This window comes from Lissotriton vulgaris, chromosome 8 (genome assembly GCF_964263255.1).
Source record: "Lissotriton vulgaris chromosome 8, aLisVul1.2, whole genome shotgun sequence".
Lineage (NCBI taxonomy): Eukaryota > Metazoa > Chordata > Amphibia > Caudata > Salamandridae > Lissotriton > Lissotriton vulgaris.
The window spans coordinates 18,767,877-18,784,034 of record NC_141696.1 but is presented as its reverse complement, the minus strand read 5'-3'; the positions used below and the strand labels follow the sequence as shown (position 1 = coordinate 18,784,034).

The 16,158-nt window shown below is 47.2% G+C and overlaps 1 protein-coding gene across 3 annotated transcripts in view; it reads left to right on the top strand.

Annotated features, from left to right (window-relative positions):
• Positions 1-11,884, top strand: part of LOC147693250 (uncharacterized) — a 61,092-nt gene extending 49,208 nt beyond the window's left edge. For all 3 annotated transcript variants that reach the window (XM_086933646.1, XM_086933647.1, XM_086933648.1), the window contains 2 exons: positions 5,377-5,508; positions 11,653-11,884. In XM_086933646.1, the coding sequence (XP_086789772.1) occupies positions 5,377-5,508; positions 11,653-11,669 (149 nt within the window). In that variant the 3' untranslated portion in view covers positions 11,670-11,884. The remainder of the gene's footprint in view (positions 1-5,376; positions 5,509-11,652) is intronic.
• Positions 11,885-16,158: the final 4,274 nt, after the last annotated feature.

The following is a 16,158-nucleotide window of genomic DNA, read 5'->3' as shown; positions in this document are numbered from 1 at the left end:
GTGCAGCTCAAGGCTATATCCACACATGCATTGTGACGTCACTAGTGTGACTCAAGGCTGTATCCACACATACATTATAACTTCACTAGTGCGGCTCAAGGCTGTAACCACACATACATTGTGACTTCAAAAGCCTAGCTCAAGGCTGTATCCACACATGCATTGTGACTTCACTGATGCAGTAAAGGCTGTATCCACACATGCATTGTGACTTCACTAGCGTAGCTCAAGGCTGTATCCACACATACATTGTGACTTCACTTGGGTGGCTCAAGGCAGTATCCACACATACATTGTGACTTCACTGGTGCAGTAAAGGCTATATCCACACATGCATTGTGAGGTCAATAGTGTGGCTCAAGGCTGTATCCACACAAACATTGTGACTTCACTGGTGCAGCTCAAGGCTATATCCACACATTCATTGTGAGGCCAATAGTGTGGCTAAAGGCTGTATCCACACATGCATTGTGACTTCACTAGCGTAGCTCAAGCCTATATCCACACATGCATTGTGACGTCACTAGTGTGGTTTAAGGCTGTATCCACACATACATTGAGACTTCACTAGTGAAGCTCAAGGTTCTATCCACACATACATTGTGACTTCACTAGCTCAGCTCAAGGCTGTATCCACACATACATTGTGACTTCACTGGTGCAGTTCAAGGCTGTATCCACACATGCATTATAACTTCACTAGTGCGGCTCAAGGCTGTCTCCACACATACATTGTGACTTCAAAAGCCTAGCTCAAGGCTGTATCCACACATAAATTGTGACTTCACTAGTGCGGCTCAAGGCTGTATCCACACATAAATTGTGACTTCACTAGTGCGGCTCAAGGCTGTATCCACATATACATTGTGACTTCACTGGTGCAGCTCAAGGCTATATCCACACATGCATTGTGAGGTCAATAGTGTGGCTCAAGGCTGTACTCACACATACATTGTGACTTCACTGGTGCAGCTCAAGGCAATATCCACACATGCATTGCGAGGTCAATAGTGCGGCTCAAGGCTGTATCCACACATAAATTGTGACTTCACTAGTGCAGCTCAAGGCTCTATCCACACATGCATTGTGACTTCACTGGTGCAGCTCAAGGCTCTATCCACACATACATTGTGACTTCACTAGTGCGGCTCAAGGCTGTATCCACACATACATTGTGACTTCACTGGTGCAGCTCAAGGCTGTAACCACACATACATTGTGACTTCACTAGTGCGGTTCAAGGCTGTATCCACACATACATTGTGACTTCACTAGTGCAACTCAAGACTGTATCCACACATACATTGTGACATCACTAATGCAGCTAAATGCTGTATCCACACATGCATTGTGACTTCACTAGCGTAGCTCAAGGCTGTATCCACACATACATTGTGACTTCACTAGGGTGGCTCAAAGCCGTATCCACACATACATTGTGACTTCACTAGTGCAACTCAAGACTGTATCCACACATACATTGTGACTTCACTAATGCAGCTAAAGGATGTATCCACACATGCATTGTGACTTCACTAACGTAGCTCAAGGCTGTATCCACACATGCATTGTGACTTCACTAATGCAGCTAAAGGCTGTATCCACACATGCATTGTGACTTCACTAGCGTAGCTCAAGGCTGTATCCACACATACATTGTGACTTCACTGGTGCAGCTCAAGGCTATATCCACACATGCATTGTGAGGTCAATAGTGTGGCTCAAGGCTGTATCCACACATACATTGTGACTTCACTGGTGCAGCTTAAGGCTATATCCACACATGCATTGTGACAGCACTAGTGTGGCTCAAGGCTCTATCCACACATACATTGAGACTTCACTAGTGAAGCTCAAGGTTCTATCCACTCATGCATTGTGACGTCACTAGTGTGGCTCAAGGTTGTATCCACACATACATTGTGACTTCACTGGTGCGGCTCAAGACTGTATCCACACATACATTGTGACTTCACTAGTGCAACTCAAGGCTGCATCCACACATACATTGTGACTTCACTTGGGTGGCTCAAGGCTGTATCCACACATACATTGTGACTTCACTAGTGCAACTCAAGACTGTATCCACACATACATTGTGACTTCACTAATGCAGCTAAAGGCTGTATCCACACATGCATTGTGACTTCACTAGCGTAGCTCAAGGCTGTATCCACACATGCATTGTGACTTCACTAGCGTAGCTCAAGGCTGTATCCACACATGCATTGTGACTTCACTAATGCAGCTAAAGGCTGTATCCACACATGCATTGTGACTTTACTAGCGTAGCTCAAGGCTGTATCCACACATACATTGTGACTTCACTTGGGTGGCTCACGGCTGTATCCACACATACATTGTGACTTCACTTGGGTGGCTCACGGCTGTATCCACACATACATTGTGACTTCACTGGTGCAGCTCAAGGCTATATCCACACATGCATTGTGACGTCACTAGTGTGGCTCAAGGTTGTATCCACACATACATTGTGACTTCACTGGTGCGGCTCAAGGCTGTATCCACACATACATTGTGACTTCACTAGTGCGGCTCAAGGCTGTATACACACATACATTGAGACTTCACTGGTGCGGCTCAAGGCTGTATCCACACATACATTGTGACTTCACTAGTGCGGCTCAAGGCTGTATCCACACATACATTGTGACTTCACTAGTGCGGCTCAAGGCTGTATCCACACATACATTGTGACTTCACTAGTGCTGCTCAAGACTGTATCCACACATACATTGTGACTTCACTGGTGCGTCTCAAGGCTGTATCCACACATGCATTGTGACGTCACTAGTGTGGCTCAAGGGTGTATCCACAAATACATTGTGACTTCACTGGTGCGGCTCAAGGCTGTATCCACACATACATTGTGACTTCACTAATGCAGCTAAAGGCTGTATCCACACATGCATTGTGACTTCACTAGCGTAGCTCAAGGCTGTATCCACACATGCATTGTGACTTCACTAATGCAGCTAAAGGCTGTATCCACACATACATTGTGACTTCACTAGCGTAGCTCAAGGCTGTATCCACACATACAGTGTGACTTCACTAGTGCGGCTCAAGGCTGTATCCACACATACATTGTGACTTCACTAGTGCGGCTCAAGGCTGTATCCACACATACATTGTGACTTCACTAGTGCGGCTCAAGGCTGTATCCACACATACATTGTGACTTCACTAGTGCGGCTCAAGACTGTATCCACACATACATTGTGACTTCACTGGTGCGTCTCAAGGCTGTATCCACACATGCATTGTGACTTCACTAATGCAGCTAAAGGCTGTATCCACACATGCATTGTGACTTCACTAGCGTAGCTCAAGGCTGTATCCACACATACATTGTGACTTCACTGGTGCGGCTCAAGGCTGTATCCACACATACATTGTGACTTCACTGGTGCGTCTCAAGGCTGTATCCACACATACATTGTGACTTCACTAGCGTAGCTCAAGGCTGTATCCACACATACATTGTGACTTCACTAGTGCGGCTCAAGGCTGTATCCACACATACATTGTGACTTCACTAATGCAGCTCAAGGCTGTATCCACACATGCATTGTGCCTTCACTAGAGCAGCTCAAGGCTGATGGTGAGCTGCACCTTCTTAAGCACATGGACATAAACATTTCTTGCAAACATTTACATTTATGGATCATTGTTTTTATGTATTTGTTCTTTATTGCCTATTGTTACTTGTTTCTAATTCTTTCTGTTGATAATAGTTGAGAGTGGTTGGGAAACTTCTCAAATTACTGTTCACATTTAACCCCTTCGATGCGGCCGCGATTCCCCTGGTGTGCTGTAAACAGCACGCACAGGGGCGGGCCGTGACGAACCCCAGCCGTCATCAGCACACGAGCACCGTAGTGCATGACGGCTGGGGTTCGTCATGAGCATGGAAGGGGTTAAGGTGGCAGGTGGGGGGGCGAGCTAAATGAACACATGTTTCACAGTTGTCCTTATAGGTACTACATAAACATGTAGGGACTTTACCCTCAGTTTAGCTCTACTACTGTGGGAAGGTGTCAGTCGATTTGGCCTAGGTATAACTTGGAGAATAAAGTCTCTCTGCTGTTTTATATCCACCTCACCACAAGTGTATGTGCAGATGGGGAGCCCCTGGGTGCACCTGGGAGAGGGTCACCGGGGTCAAGACATACATCAACTTGGACTTTAAAGGTCACCAGCCTGTGTCAGGAAGTGAGTGAGGCCACAGGGGGCAGCTGCAGCAGGAGTCAAGGTCTGCATGCTTTGTTTTATACCATGGACATACCTGCAGACCGATGCCACTGTCATTTAAAGCTTGCATAACAAACATTTGCAATACAATAGGTCGCACATTTGCGGGAGTGTAAGCTATTGACACTGTAAATGAGAATGCATTTTATTTATCTGTTTTGATATTTGACAAATAAATAAAAGGCATTGTCATTTACAATGCCAGTAGGTCCTATAAATATGAGACCTATTTCATTTCAAAGTAGCGTCTGCCATTGTCCCGGGCTGCGTGGAAAGTGAAAGCGCACATGGCGCGCTGAATGGTGAAGAAAAGCATGTCGTGCCTGCAGTAGGAGAAACTCATTAAAGAAAATAATGCCTACAGGCTAAATACAGACATACGGTGTAACAACAGATGTAAAAGGGGCAGTCCTAACGGGCGGTTACAAATGAAGACAAGGCGGTACTAAGGAGGGACTAACAAGCCTCATAACGAATCAGAAACCAGCATTTACGAAGGGCAATGACACACGCCAATTAAAAATACGGGCGGAGAGTGGGTTGATCTTCGAGTCCATACTCAAATACAGCATTCCTCGCAGAGCAGCGCATGCGCTGCCCAGGCTTGACCTAAAAATGAAAATACACATGAAACGTGAAGGTCCTTGGAAATGCAGTTGATACCTCCAGTGACAGACGTGATGCACTGATGATGTCATGAATGTGCTCCACAGGGTGGAGTGGGGGCAGCTGTGTGTGAGGGGTCCCCCTGTGTGTCTAAGGCAGGTGGGGGATTCAGGGGACACTTGTTAGTAAGAGCTCTGCTGGGAATGCACAGAGCAGGGTCCACTCACCCTCTCAGTGCTGCAAGACGTGAACTAGCCGGGAAGCCAAGGTGAAACATGCAACGACCCCTGGAGAAGAAAAGACGTGTCCTCTGACGTCACAACATGTGTGGGTGGCAGCTGGCCTCTTTTCCTGTTCTACAAGTGTTGGGACTGACGTCTCGTCACAATAAGGGTGAAGTGATGGTAACAATGGTTGAAAATGGCAACACAGGGTTGTATTTTGGAATGAATATTTGGAGTTTGCTTTTAATCATTTTCTGTGTTTTTTTATCAGGGTTTTTAGGCAGTCTCCTAGGGTTCGGAAAGTGTACTCGTGAGTGTTGGTCTCTTCGCCCATGCCCAGGGCGTCAGAGGTGTGTCCCCTTAACAGGGTGTGTTGGTGGATCAAGATGTGTCGGAGGTGGAGGTGAGTGGGAGCAAAGTAAAGTACACTGAGGTTAGCATGACGATCTCTCTGTCTGCCTCTCTGTCTCTCACTATCTCTAACTCTCTCTCATTCTAAATCTCTCTCTCTCTCTCATTTCCGCACTCTCCCCTTCTCCCCCTCTATTTCTAATCTCTCTCTCTCTCTCTCTCTCTCTCTCTTTGTTTCTCTTTCTCTCTTTTTCTCCCCCTCTCTCTCTCTTTCGTTATCCATGAGTAAATCTGAATATTCCATCATGATTGTGCCCCACAATTTCCTCTGAATGTAAAAGGTACATTTGCAGAGAAGGGTGGGATACCCTGTTTTGGGGTCCCAGGTCTGTGTGTAGCCCCAAATGCCTGTCGTTGCTGCCCCCTGCCCCATTCATGTCCCCCTGCACCGGTCTTCCTTCCTGCTGCAGTTACTATAAGCAGAATGCCCCTGCCTTGCTTCACCGTCTCTTGAATGAAGTAGGGGTTTCATTATGTCCACCTCGCCTTGATCTAGCAGGAAAGAGGTGGTCTCACAGAGACGGTGGCCCAGGGGTGGCAGAGTGATCTGCTCCACTAAGAATGTGGGCTGGCTGTACACCCCCCTCGGCACTCATCCGGCCGGGGAGACAGAGCCCAGCCTCCGCTCCGGATTGGCTGTGATGATTCCGGTTATAGTACACACTTCCTTGGACATGATGGCAGGCCTGATGTAAGGTCACACGTACACCTGGATAACAGGTAGGGTGGGTAAAGTACCTGACAATAACAAGTGCATCCGACCCCAGTCGAATAGGGGCTGTAACAGAGCCAACATTCAACTGACCTATATGCAATCTGCAGAAAAAGGAAGGTAGGTAACCAGTATACAACCAACCACCAATCATAGGGTTCTTCTAAAGCACTAAAACACACTAGAACAGAGGGGTGAGAGGAACAAGACCCCCTTCGGCCTCCCGCTCAGACTTATATCACAAAAAGGAAGAGGGATGAAAATAAATCATACAAGGTTTCTAATAGTAAGTAGAGGAAAAAGCACCTTATTTTTAAAAGTGCCCTCACACACAGCAGTGTCATGCTTCATCATAGGGCTGCTAACACACCGCCGTGGTCACCCAACACTGGAGGGGAAGACAATACAACATACAGTGAGTGGTTAGTGAAAACTCAAAAGGTGAGAAAATGGTCCAGAATCAGTGGTAATAAAAGCTGGTACCAGGGGATCCTTACTACAATTTTAACATTAGGTCCCCTGTCCAGAATTTAAAACGAAATCGTGGATGCTAGGTAGAGGAACGCTATTTATCAAATGCCCCCTGCTCCACCCTGCATAAGTGTCGACATGTTTCAGCAGCTAATGACAGTGCCCCGGCTTTCTTCAGGACTCTCACCTCTGTGACCCTGAGTGACCACCCTTATCCTTCCACAAGCCCAGAAGTGAAAAAGGGAAATATCACCTTATAAAATAGAGCCCTTCGCTTTGTGAAGGGGAACCTGTACACATAAACCAATAACAAAACGACAAAAACAAAGATATGAAAATATCAGTGGCCCTTGTCCATATTCATATGTATCAAAATCACTAACATACAACAGTCTAAAAAGACAAATGTCTTTGGTGCCAAAACTTCCGAGTAACCTACATCTATTCTTTATAACCTTGGGCTGCCCCCACCCACAATAGATCTCGTGGGAACTGGGTGCTCTTCCACGTGAAGGCCCTCGCTTCATGTATTCATGATTCTCAACAGCTTCAAACGATATTGGATTATTCTCATCCTAGTGTATGATAATCCATCTAGATCACTAAATTCAGAATAAGATCAAGTATTTTAGAGGCACCACTGTCATCCAAAATCAGAGTCCCCCCTGGATCACTTACCGAGTTTATTATCATCAAAAACCCGAAATGGCGGGTAAGGGAAACAGCTTCCTATTAGCACTCTCTCGTAAAGCACACCTTGTCCCCCCGGGGTTTTTCCAGGCACTTGGTCTTACCATCCTTGATCGAAGAGCCATGTTTTGAGCTTTTTGGTGAATTCTAGAAGCGAAGGCAGGTGCACAGGTGAAGAGGGAGGTCGTACCAGGACTTGGGGACTAGGTAGAAGAAGAAACGGTCTCCGCATTGGCTCAGGCGGCGTGGGCCAGGGCAAGGAAGGAGGAGTAGAGCTCCCTGGTGGGACAATGTAACTTCATTTGATGGTTCATGTAGGAGGGGCGAGGATTTTGAGGTCCTTGAAGGCGTGAGTAAGGCGCTTGAAGAGGTATCTTTTCTGAACAGGGAGCCAGTGGAGGGCTCTGAGGTCGGGGTGGTGCAGATTTATTTGGGGAGGTTGAGGATGAGTCTTGCTGCTGTGTTCTGGATGGGTTGGAGGCATCTGAGTAGTTGCGTGGTGGTTCCGGCATCGAGTGCATTGCCGTAGTTGATGCAATTGGAGATCAGGGCTTCAATTACTGTCATCCTGGCGGAGGTGGGGATCCATCGGGGATCTTGTGGAGCATGTAGAGGGTGTTGAAGCAGGAGGAGGAGATGGCATTGACTTGGTTCTTCATGGTTAGCTGGCTGTCAAGGATGATTCCTAGGTTGCGTGCTTGGTTGGAAGTAACAGGGGCTGGGCCGAGAGTGGTGGGCCACCACAAGTTGTTCAAGTGGCAGTGGTTGTCTCCAAAGATGAGTACCTCCATATTTTCTGAGTTGAGTTTTAGGCAGTTGGCCCAGATCCAGTTTTCAACATCATACATGGTGCTCTGAAAGTTGGCTCTGGTGGTGTTGGTTTCATCTATGAGGGAGAGGATGAGCTATGTGTCATCGTCGTATGAGATGATGTTGAGTCCTTGGGTGTGGGCAATGTCTGCTTGAAAAATCACACAGGTGTTAAAGAGGGTGGGGCTGAGGGAGGAGTCCTGGGGGACGCCACAGATGATGTCATTGGATTCTAAGGAGAAAGGTGGTAGCAGGAGCCTCTGTGCTCAGCCAGAGAGAAAGGAGGTGATCCAGTTGAGGGTGTTGTGTTGGATGACTTGGTGGTGGAGTCTGGTGATGCGGGTGTGATGGGAGACAGTGTAAAAGGCTATGGAAAGCTTGAGCAAGATAAGGGCTGCCGCTTTCCCCTGGTTGAGGAGGAGTCTGATGTCTTCCGTAGCTGCGATTAGGGCAGTCTCTGTGCTGTGGTTGGCCTGTAATCCTGATTGGGTGGTGTTGAGGATGTTGTTCTGCTCAAGGTATTCTGTGAGGTGGTGGTTGATGGCTTTCTCTAAGACCTTGGCAGGGAAGGGAGTAGAGATATGGGTTGGTAATTCTTGAGTTTTCTGGGATTGGTGGAGGGTTTATTCAGGAGTGGCTTGACCTCTGCATACTACCATGTGGCGGGGACAGTGGTTGTCATGATGGATGTGTTGAGGAACTCTGTGAGGATGATGCTGATCTCTTCGCTCCATAGGTTGTAGATGTGGTGAGAGCAGGGGTACAAGTGTGCACCAGAGTGGATTGAGTTTGTGATGACAGTAGTGTCTTAGATCAAGACTTGTTTCCAGTCGAATACTCAGTGGATGCAGGGGCTGTCAGTGTGTGCATGGGGGTGGGTGAAGTAGGTGGGCTGGGGGTCGAAGTGGCTGTAGATGTCTGTGATCTTTTTATAGACGTAGCCTGCTAGGGTGTTGCAGAAAGCTATTGAGGGATGAATTGTGTTTTTGGTGACATCTGGGCAGGAGAACTCTCAGAGGATGGTGAAGTGTGCTTTAGCATGGTTGGTGCTTGCATCGATGTGGTTAGTGAGGGCATCCTTCTTGGCTTCTCTGAGATGTTGGTGGTAGTTGTTGAGGGCTGTACTGAAGGAACAGAGATCAGAGGGGTTCTTGTTGGAGAACCAACATCTTTCTTGTTTCTTGTAGTCATGTTTGGGGGCCTGTAGTGTGGGGGTGAACCAGGTGGCGCGTTTTGATGGTCTATTGTTGTGGGTGTTTTTCATAGGGGCGATGGTGTCCACTTCAAGAAGTTCTGGACTTTGTGTTCGATGTTGTCGGAGTGGTTGAGACTGTTTGCTTTGAGGGCAGAGGTCGAGAGGGGTTTCGTGATTTTATTCCGTTTTCAGCTAGGTCAGTGGATGGTCTGGTTGGAGGTACTGGTGAGCCGGTGAGGGTGAAAGGGACAATGTTGTAGTCCATTCAGTTTGTTCCGTTGTGAGGGAGAACCTGATTCTGTTACTGGAGGAGAAGATATGGTCCAGTGTGTGTCCTGCGATGAGCTTGAGGGTGGAGACCAGCTGAGAGAGGCAGAGGTTGCTCATGTTGTCCAGGAGCGTAGGGATGTTGGTGTTGTTAGGGTCTTTTGAGGTGGAACTTCAGGTCCCCAAGGAAGATATAGTATTGGGAGTCAATTGCCGGGGGCAATGAAGTCAGAGCTAGGACAGGGGACTGGGGATCTGTAGGTGAGGGTTCCTCTGATGATGATTCTTGCATTGAGTCTGATCTGAAAGTTGAGGTGTGCCAGGATTACCGTGATGTTGTCGTCTGATGCATGGCATTGGAGGGTGTCTTTGTGGGTGATGGCAACAAGAGTGTCTGTTCAGATGCCAGCCCTTCTGTAAAGCTGACCTGAATGACGCTGTCTAGAGCAGCGTCATGAATGGGGTGTCTCCGGTCCCCTCAGTAGGGAGCTCTCAAAGCAAGGAACTGTAACCACGCACTTTATTGCATGTGGCTTTACCCAATGTTCGGTGAAAATCTTACATTTGAGGGGTTACACATACACATAAACAGGAGTGCCCAGACAAATGTGACATGTACCCAGAACATCCATACAAAATCTCCAAAGGAAATAACACCTCTTCCTCTTCCGGTCTCTTAGCACCGATGGGGTGTGTATGTGAAGCCTCCACCCTGTCCTGTCCACACCCAAGGACAAGACTGTCCTTTCAGGGAAGGACCATAATCCTTAACTTAGAACCTTAACATATGTATTACTTGTGCATTTGTGGTATTAAACCTAGCTTGAATGTCCAAGATCCTTGGCTTTAAAGTAACAAGAACATTTCAACAAGACACTTACGCCTTCATTAAAGGTGCTTTAGAGTAACAGAAGCATTTCAACAAGACACTTATACCTTGATTAAAGACGCTTTTGACTCTAACGTTTAGAGTATATGAGCATTTTAACAGGACATTTACACCTTCATTAAAGATGCTATAGATCAACAGGAGCATTTCAACAAGACCTTTACGCCTTCATTACACGTAGGCCAGATATGCAGCCGGGGCTGTTAGTGCTATGTGTCGGCTCCATTGTGACTGCAAACACGTCAGAAAATCTACAGACCAAGTGGGAAAAGTCTACATGAAATACGGGGAAAGATGTGGGAACTATCATTACTCCCCTTCCAGTTTCCGCTGGCTGTGGTATGAGTAATTCTGAGGGGCTTGGGATAATCTGGGTCATTGTTTAGCTTACTCATATTACACGGCATAGACCTTGGATGGTTTGGTGCACAGTGAGTGATCTGTGATAATATACTGCCTTGGCTAACTTTCAGGACATATATCTCAATGTGATTCCATCGGGAAGGCCGAGTGTGGAAGTGTATGTATTTATTGATAAACACTCCCGGGCACATTTACAAGACCCTTACCCCCTCACTTTTGTGATGCAGCGGTGGCACAAAAGATGCGCCATGGTGCGGGGTACTTACAACCTGACGCATCTGGGAGATGTGTCACGTTGTAAAGCCCTGCACCAGAAGGAGGCGTTCCGGCGCAGGAATGCCTCCTAAAAGTGGCTGAATGAAATCTACAAGATTTCACTCAGTCACCTTGGGGCCCAAGCTGCGTCAAAACCCTGCGACTGCTTGAAGCAGGCATAAGGATTGACGCAGCATTGTACAGATAGGGCCCCTAGAGCCTTGCCGGAGCTGCGTCTCCAGCAATGCGCCGCCTTCAAAGCACAGAGGCGTCATGCATCTGTGCAGGTTTTGCCCGTTGTTGCACCGCATTGTAAATGCAGCGCATCAATGGTGGCGGAGGGATGGCGCACAATTAGTGGTGCATCCCTGCTGATATGCCGGGATGTGCCACTTATTGTAAATCTGCCCCTCTGAGTTTTTTTTGAAACCTCAGTTAGACACATTTGTGCAATTAGTAATCAGTGCTATGTTTCATTTTGCAGGTTTTCACCATCATTAACTGTTCTAATGATTCAGCGACAAGACCCGCTAATACCGGACCTTTGCTGACCCTGGACCAAGAGATGTGATTCTCAAATCTCCGCCCGGGCGCTCTGTGTACACACCTGAAGCTTATCACCCACACATAATTTTTTGTGAAAACGTGCAGTTTGCAAACTGTCAACCATGTACTGCTGTGGGTCAATTATTATCTACATAAAGTGTTTTTTCCTAGTTTGAGTTTGAGTTTAAAATTATTTTTAAAGCGCACATACACCAGCGGTTTCTTGGCGCTACAACTAACAAAAATCCGGGGCCAGAAGACAGGGGAAACTGCGGAGGTTTAGTCAAAGGACTTCATGAACAGATGAGCCTTGAGGAGTTTCCGAAATTGTGGGTACAGGGTAAGGGTTCGAAGTTCAAGGGGGAGGGAGTTCCAAAGGAGCGGGGCAAGGGTGGCAAATTTCGAGCCTCCCCACTTCTTTCTCCGGTAGCGTGGGATGGTGAGGAGGGACTGGGAGGACGAGCGTAGTTCCCTGGTGGGAACGTGAGGGGTGATCTCAGATGAGATGAACGCCGGTGCCAAGCCCAGTCGAGCCAGGAAGGTGATGGAGGCGAGCTTAAATTGGACCCGGGCCCGCACAGGGAGCCAGTGTAAAGACTTCAAGAGGGGGGTGGAGTGGTGGAATTTCGAGAGTTTGAAGACCAGGCGGGCCGCCTGGTTTTGGATCAGTTGCAAACGCCGTAAGCTATATGCAGGAATACCTGCATATAGGGCGTTGCCGTAATCCAGGCGGGACACCACCATGGCCAAGATGATAAGTTTGAGAGCGGTAAAGGAAAAGAAACGGGACACCCTGCGTATAGTGCGCAGTGATAGGAAGGAAGAAGAAACCACAGAGCTGACCTGGGAGTGAAGGGTGAATTGAGAATTGAGTTTTATGCCTAGAGTTTTGTCTGAGGTAGAGGGAACAGGAGAAGGGCCAAGAGAGGGGGGCCAGAACAGAGAGGACCAGGGGCTGGATGAACCACCCGTCAACACCAGCTCAGTCTTATCGGGGTTGAGCTTCAAGTGGTTGTGGTTCATCCAGTCCCGGATATGGAGCATGATAGATTGGAAGTTTAGAGCAGAAGAGGGGGAAGAGGACAGATTGAAAACAAGCTGGAGGTCATCCGCATAACTAAATACGGCGACCTCCATTTGTTGCAGAGAGAAGATAAGAGGGGCGATATAAAGATTAAACAGAAGGGGGGAAAGGGAAGAGCCTTGGGGGACCCCGCACTGAACTTTCCGGACGTCCGCTGTGAAATCACCCAGGCGGACGGCCTGGGTGCGGTCGCTCAGGAAGGAGGATAGCCAGACCAGAGCGGTGCCCCCGATCCCCGCCGCCTTGATACGGGAAAGCAAGATGGTATGATCCACCGTGTCAAAAGCGGCTGAGAGATCGAGGAGCACCAGGGCCTGGGGCTGGTTGGTATCCATACCCTCCCTGAGGTTGTCCAAGACCGAAATGACAACGGACTCCGTAGAGTGTGCGGGCGGAACCCGGCCTGGCGGGGGGCAAGAGCTCCTTGCATCTCCACAAAGGAGCTCAGAGCGCAGGTGACATGGCGCTCAAGCACCTTTGCCAGAAATGGCAAGAGGGAGATGGGGTGGAAGTTTGCAGGGATAGAGGGGTCCGCACCGGGCTTTTTCAGGATAGGCACAATAACCGCAGATTTCAAGGGGTTCGGTACCACGCCTTGAGCAAGAGAGCTATTGAGGAGATGAAGGGGGGGGTCAGGACAGGTGACAAAGATGTGGCGGAGAATATGGGCAGGACAGGGGTCAAGTGGAGAGCCAGATTTGACCAGAGGTACTAAGGAGGTCAGAGATTCCTTAGTTATGGGGGGGAGGGTGGTGAGTTCTCCCTTGGGAGGGGGACATTGGGGGTCAACAAAAGAGGGAGAAGAAATGCTGCTGTCATCCTTGGGTGGATAATGTACAAAGCCATGTGTTTGACTGAGTGCAATTCACACTTCCGTCCACTAGAGGTCTCACTAGGTCACGTGGCCTGTGCAGGTGTTCTCTCTTGAGTTAGACATCACACAATTCTTTACTGTTTGTGCACAAAAAGGGAGCTCGTCCATGCACATACTCACGCCAGTTTAAATGTAAATGTAAATGTACATGTATTTATATAGCGCAAACCACCCACATCGCAGGCATCTAAGCGCTTGCTTAGGGAACCCGTCCTGGTATTCCCCTGTGAGATAACCCCGGCAGGGTATCCACAAGGTGAAAGCCAGGCATCCCGCCGCGAGGGCCCGTTGTGGAGATTAAGCAAGCTATTGCCCAGAGTCGCAGAGTGTGAACCCGTGAGTCGAGTAGGCACCGGAGCGAGAATTATCGAGTCTGTGGAATTATTGAGCCCAAGCTCTGTCGAGGCGGGGAATTGAACCCTGGTCCAGGGCCGATCTCAGCTTCCGGGTCTGCCGCCTCTAACCCCTGAGCCACACTTCTCCACGTCCTGGATTATGGATTATTCTAAAAGAGAGGATGTGGCCATTGGCGGCTGCTATAGAACAGTGGTGGGGGAGAAAATCACTTACCTTCTGGCTGCCACTTCTTGTCCATCCTCATCTGTTTCTGTCGACTCCCGGCACCACACAGGTTCGCAGGCTCCCAGACTTCCCTAAGCCAATCACAATGCTGCTGTCCTGCTGGTAATAGCATTACCAGTAGGACAACAAAGTTGTGATTGGAATGAGCGGCCTGGTTTGCCACTCAGACAGAGCCTGGGAGCCTGTGACTGTTCTCCACCCGTCTGTGCAGCACAGCCTGGTGTAGAAATGCTAAATGCTCATGTTGGTTTGGCCGTCCTAAGATGACCGATCAAACCATGAGGCTTGTTCATTGCAGAAAAATAAAAAGATAATAACTATGCTTTTATCATTTTCTTGGTCCTTTTTGCACTGTTCAGAGGGCAGTGGTACAATGCTTTTCCACCTTAATGGAGGAGCCGCCACGGGATAAGGCATAACAACCAGAGCTGCCGACTTTGGAACTGGAAACCAGGTTTGAGTCTTGGCGTTGGCTCAGCATCCTGTGATTCTATGCAAATCACTTAATCTCCCTGTGCCTACAAAATAAAATAATGTGTAATGTTATTGGTGCCTATATAAAGCACTTCAATACCTTCAGGTCGAGCTCATGCTATGTAAAAATTCAAAATAAAAAAATAAGTCACCAAATTATCGGTGGTGGGAAAGGTGATATCATTAACTTTTTGACTCTGATAGCATCAAATGTTTAACCACCTGTCCCAGTGATCCAGTGGTAATTTCACAGTAATTTCTCAATGCAAAACCTCATTAACTTCTAATTTACAGCTAAAAAGGTGTTGGACCCTTGACACCGTGTATTACCTTCAGGAAACTTTACATAAACATGAAACATCAAAATACAATTAATATTTAAATAGTTGGTGAGTATTTTAAAGGGTTTTATTTTTTAGTCAAAAGTTAAGTTTCTCAGACTCTTTATTCATTAGTCAAATAACAATCCGGTTACAGAACTTGGAAAACAGAAAAAATAGAAATAATACAGAACATGTGTTAGATTGAATACAATGCATTCCATAAAGGAAGGAAATGATGCATTAAATGTCAATCAGAATTATTTAAAGAGTTCAGGAAAATTATAATTCGAGAATGAGTTATGCAAGGCTAATCAATAATTAATAATTGGCAAAAATCTCTCATAAAGAAAAAGTAAATGCATAAGACAAATAAATCTTTTCAAACCTAGTTAGTTAGTCAAAGAATAAACCTAGGGTGTTAGCATATAAATCTAAACCTGTTCCCATCAGAAGCACTCTCTGCCCTGGTCTGATCCTCTATCTCTCTCACTCCCTCTCCATTGTCTGACAGAAAAGTTGCTCCTTGAATATGCCCCTCCTTCACAGGTCCACAGAGGAATGTGATCTGCCTTGCCAAAAATATGACATGCAAGGCTAGCCTATGCCCCCACCTGCCTCTGTCTCTCCTCGGACGCAATCTCTTCCCAGGCTGCACCCACGACGTTCGCTTACCTAACCCATATGATGTCTGATCTCATCTGCTTCTTCTCCTCTCTTCCCCTCTCAGACTAAGGCCCAAGGCTTAAAGAGAAGACAGCACGCCCCCTAAGAGGTCATTATGTATACTCTAATTCTTGGCTGATTATACTAATAATTATGCAGTTGTCAGTAGAACTTGCACCGTGATTGGTTAGCATAGATGACATGAGGGTCACACCATCCTATTGGCAAATCCAACCCATTCCAGTTTTAACAAAGGAAGCGTTAATGCTTAATGCAGTCTTATGTTTCACAATCAATAATAATTATACAAATGTGCAACATTAAGGCAGAAAAATGTATCAGCCAAAACAAAAATAAAAGAGTATTAATTTATGAAAAGAAAACACATTATGTTTACCTCCCCCATACTAGTGCCCTGTATTAGGTATTACCTAGCAAAAGCTA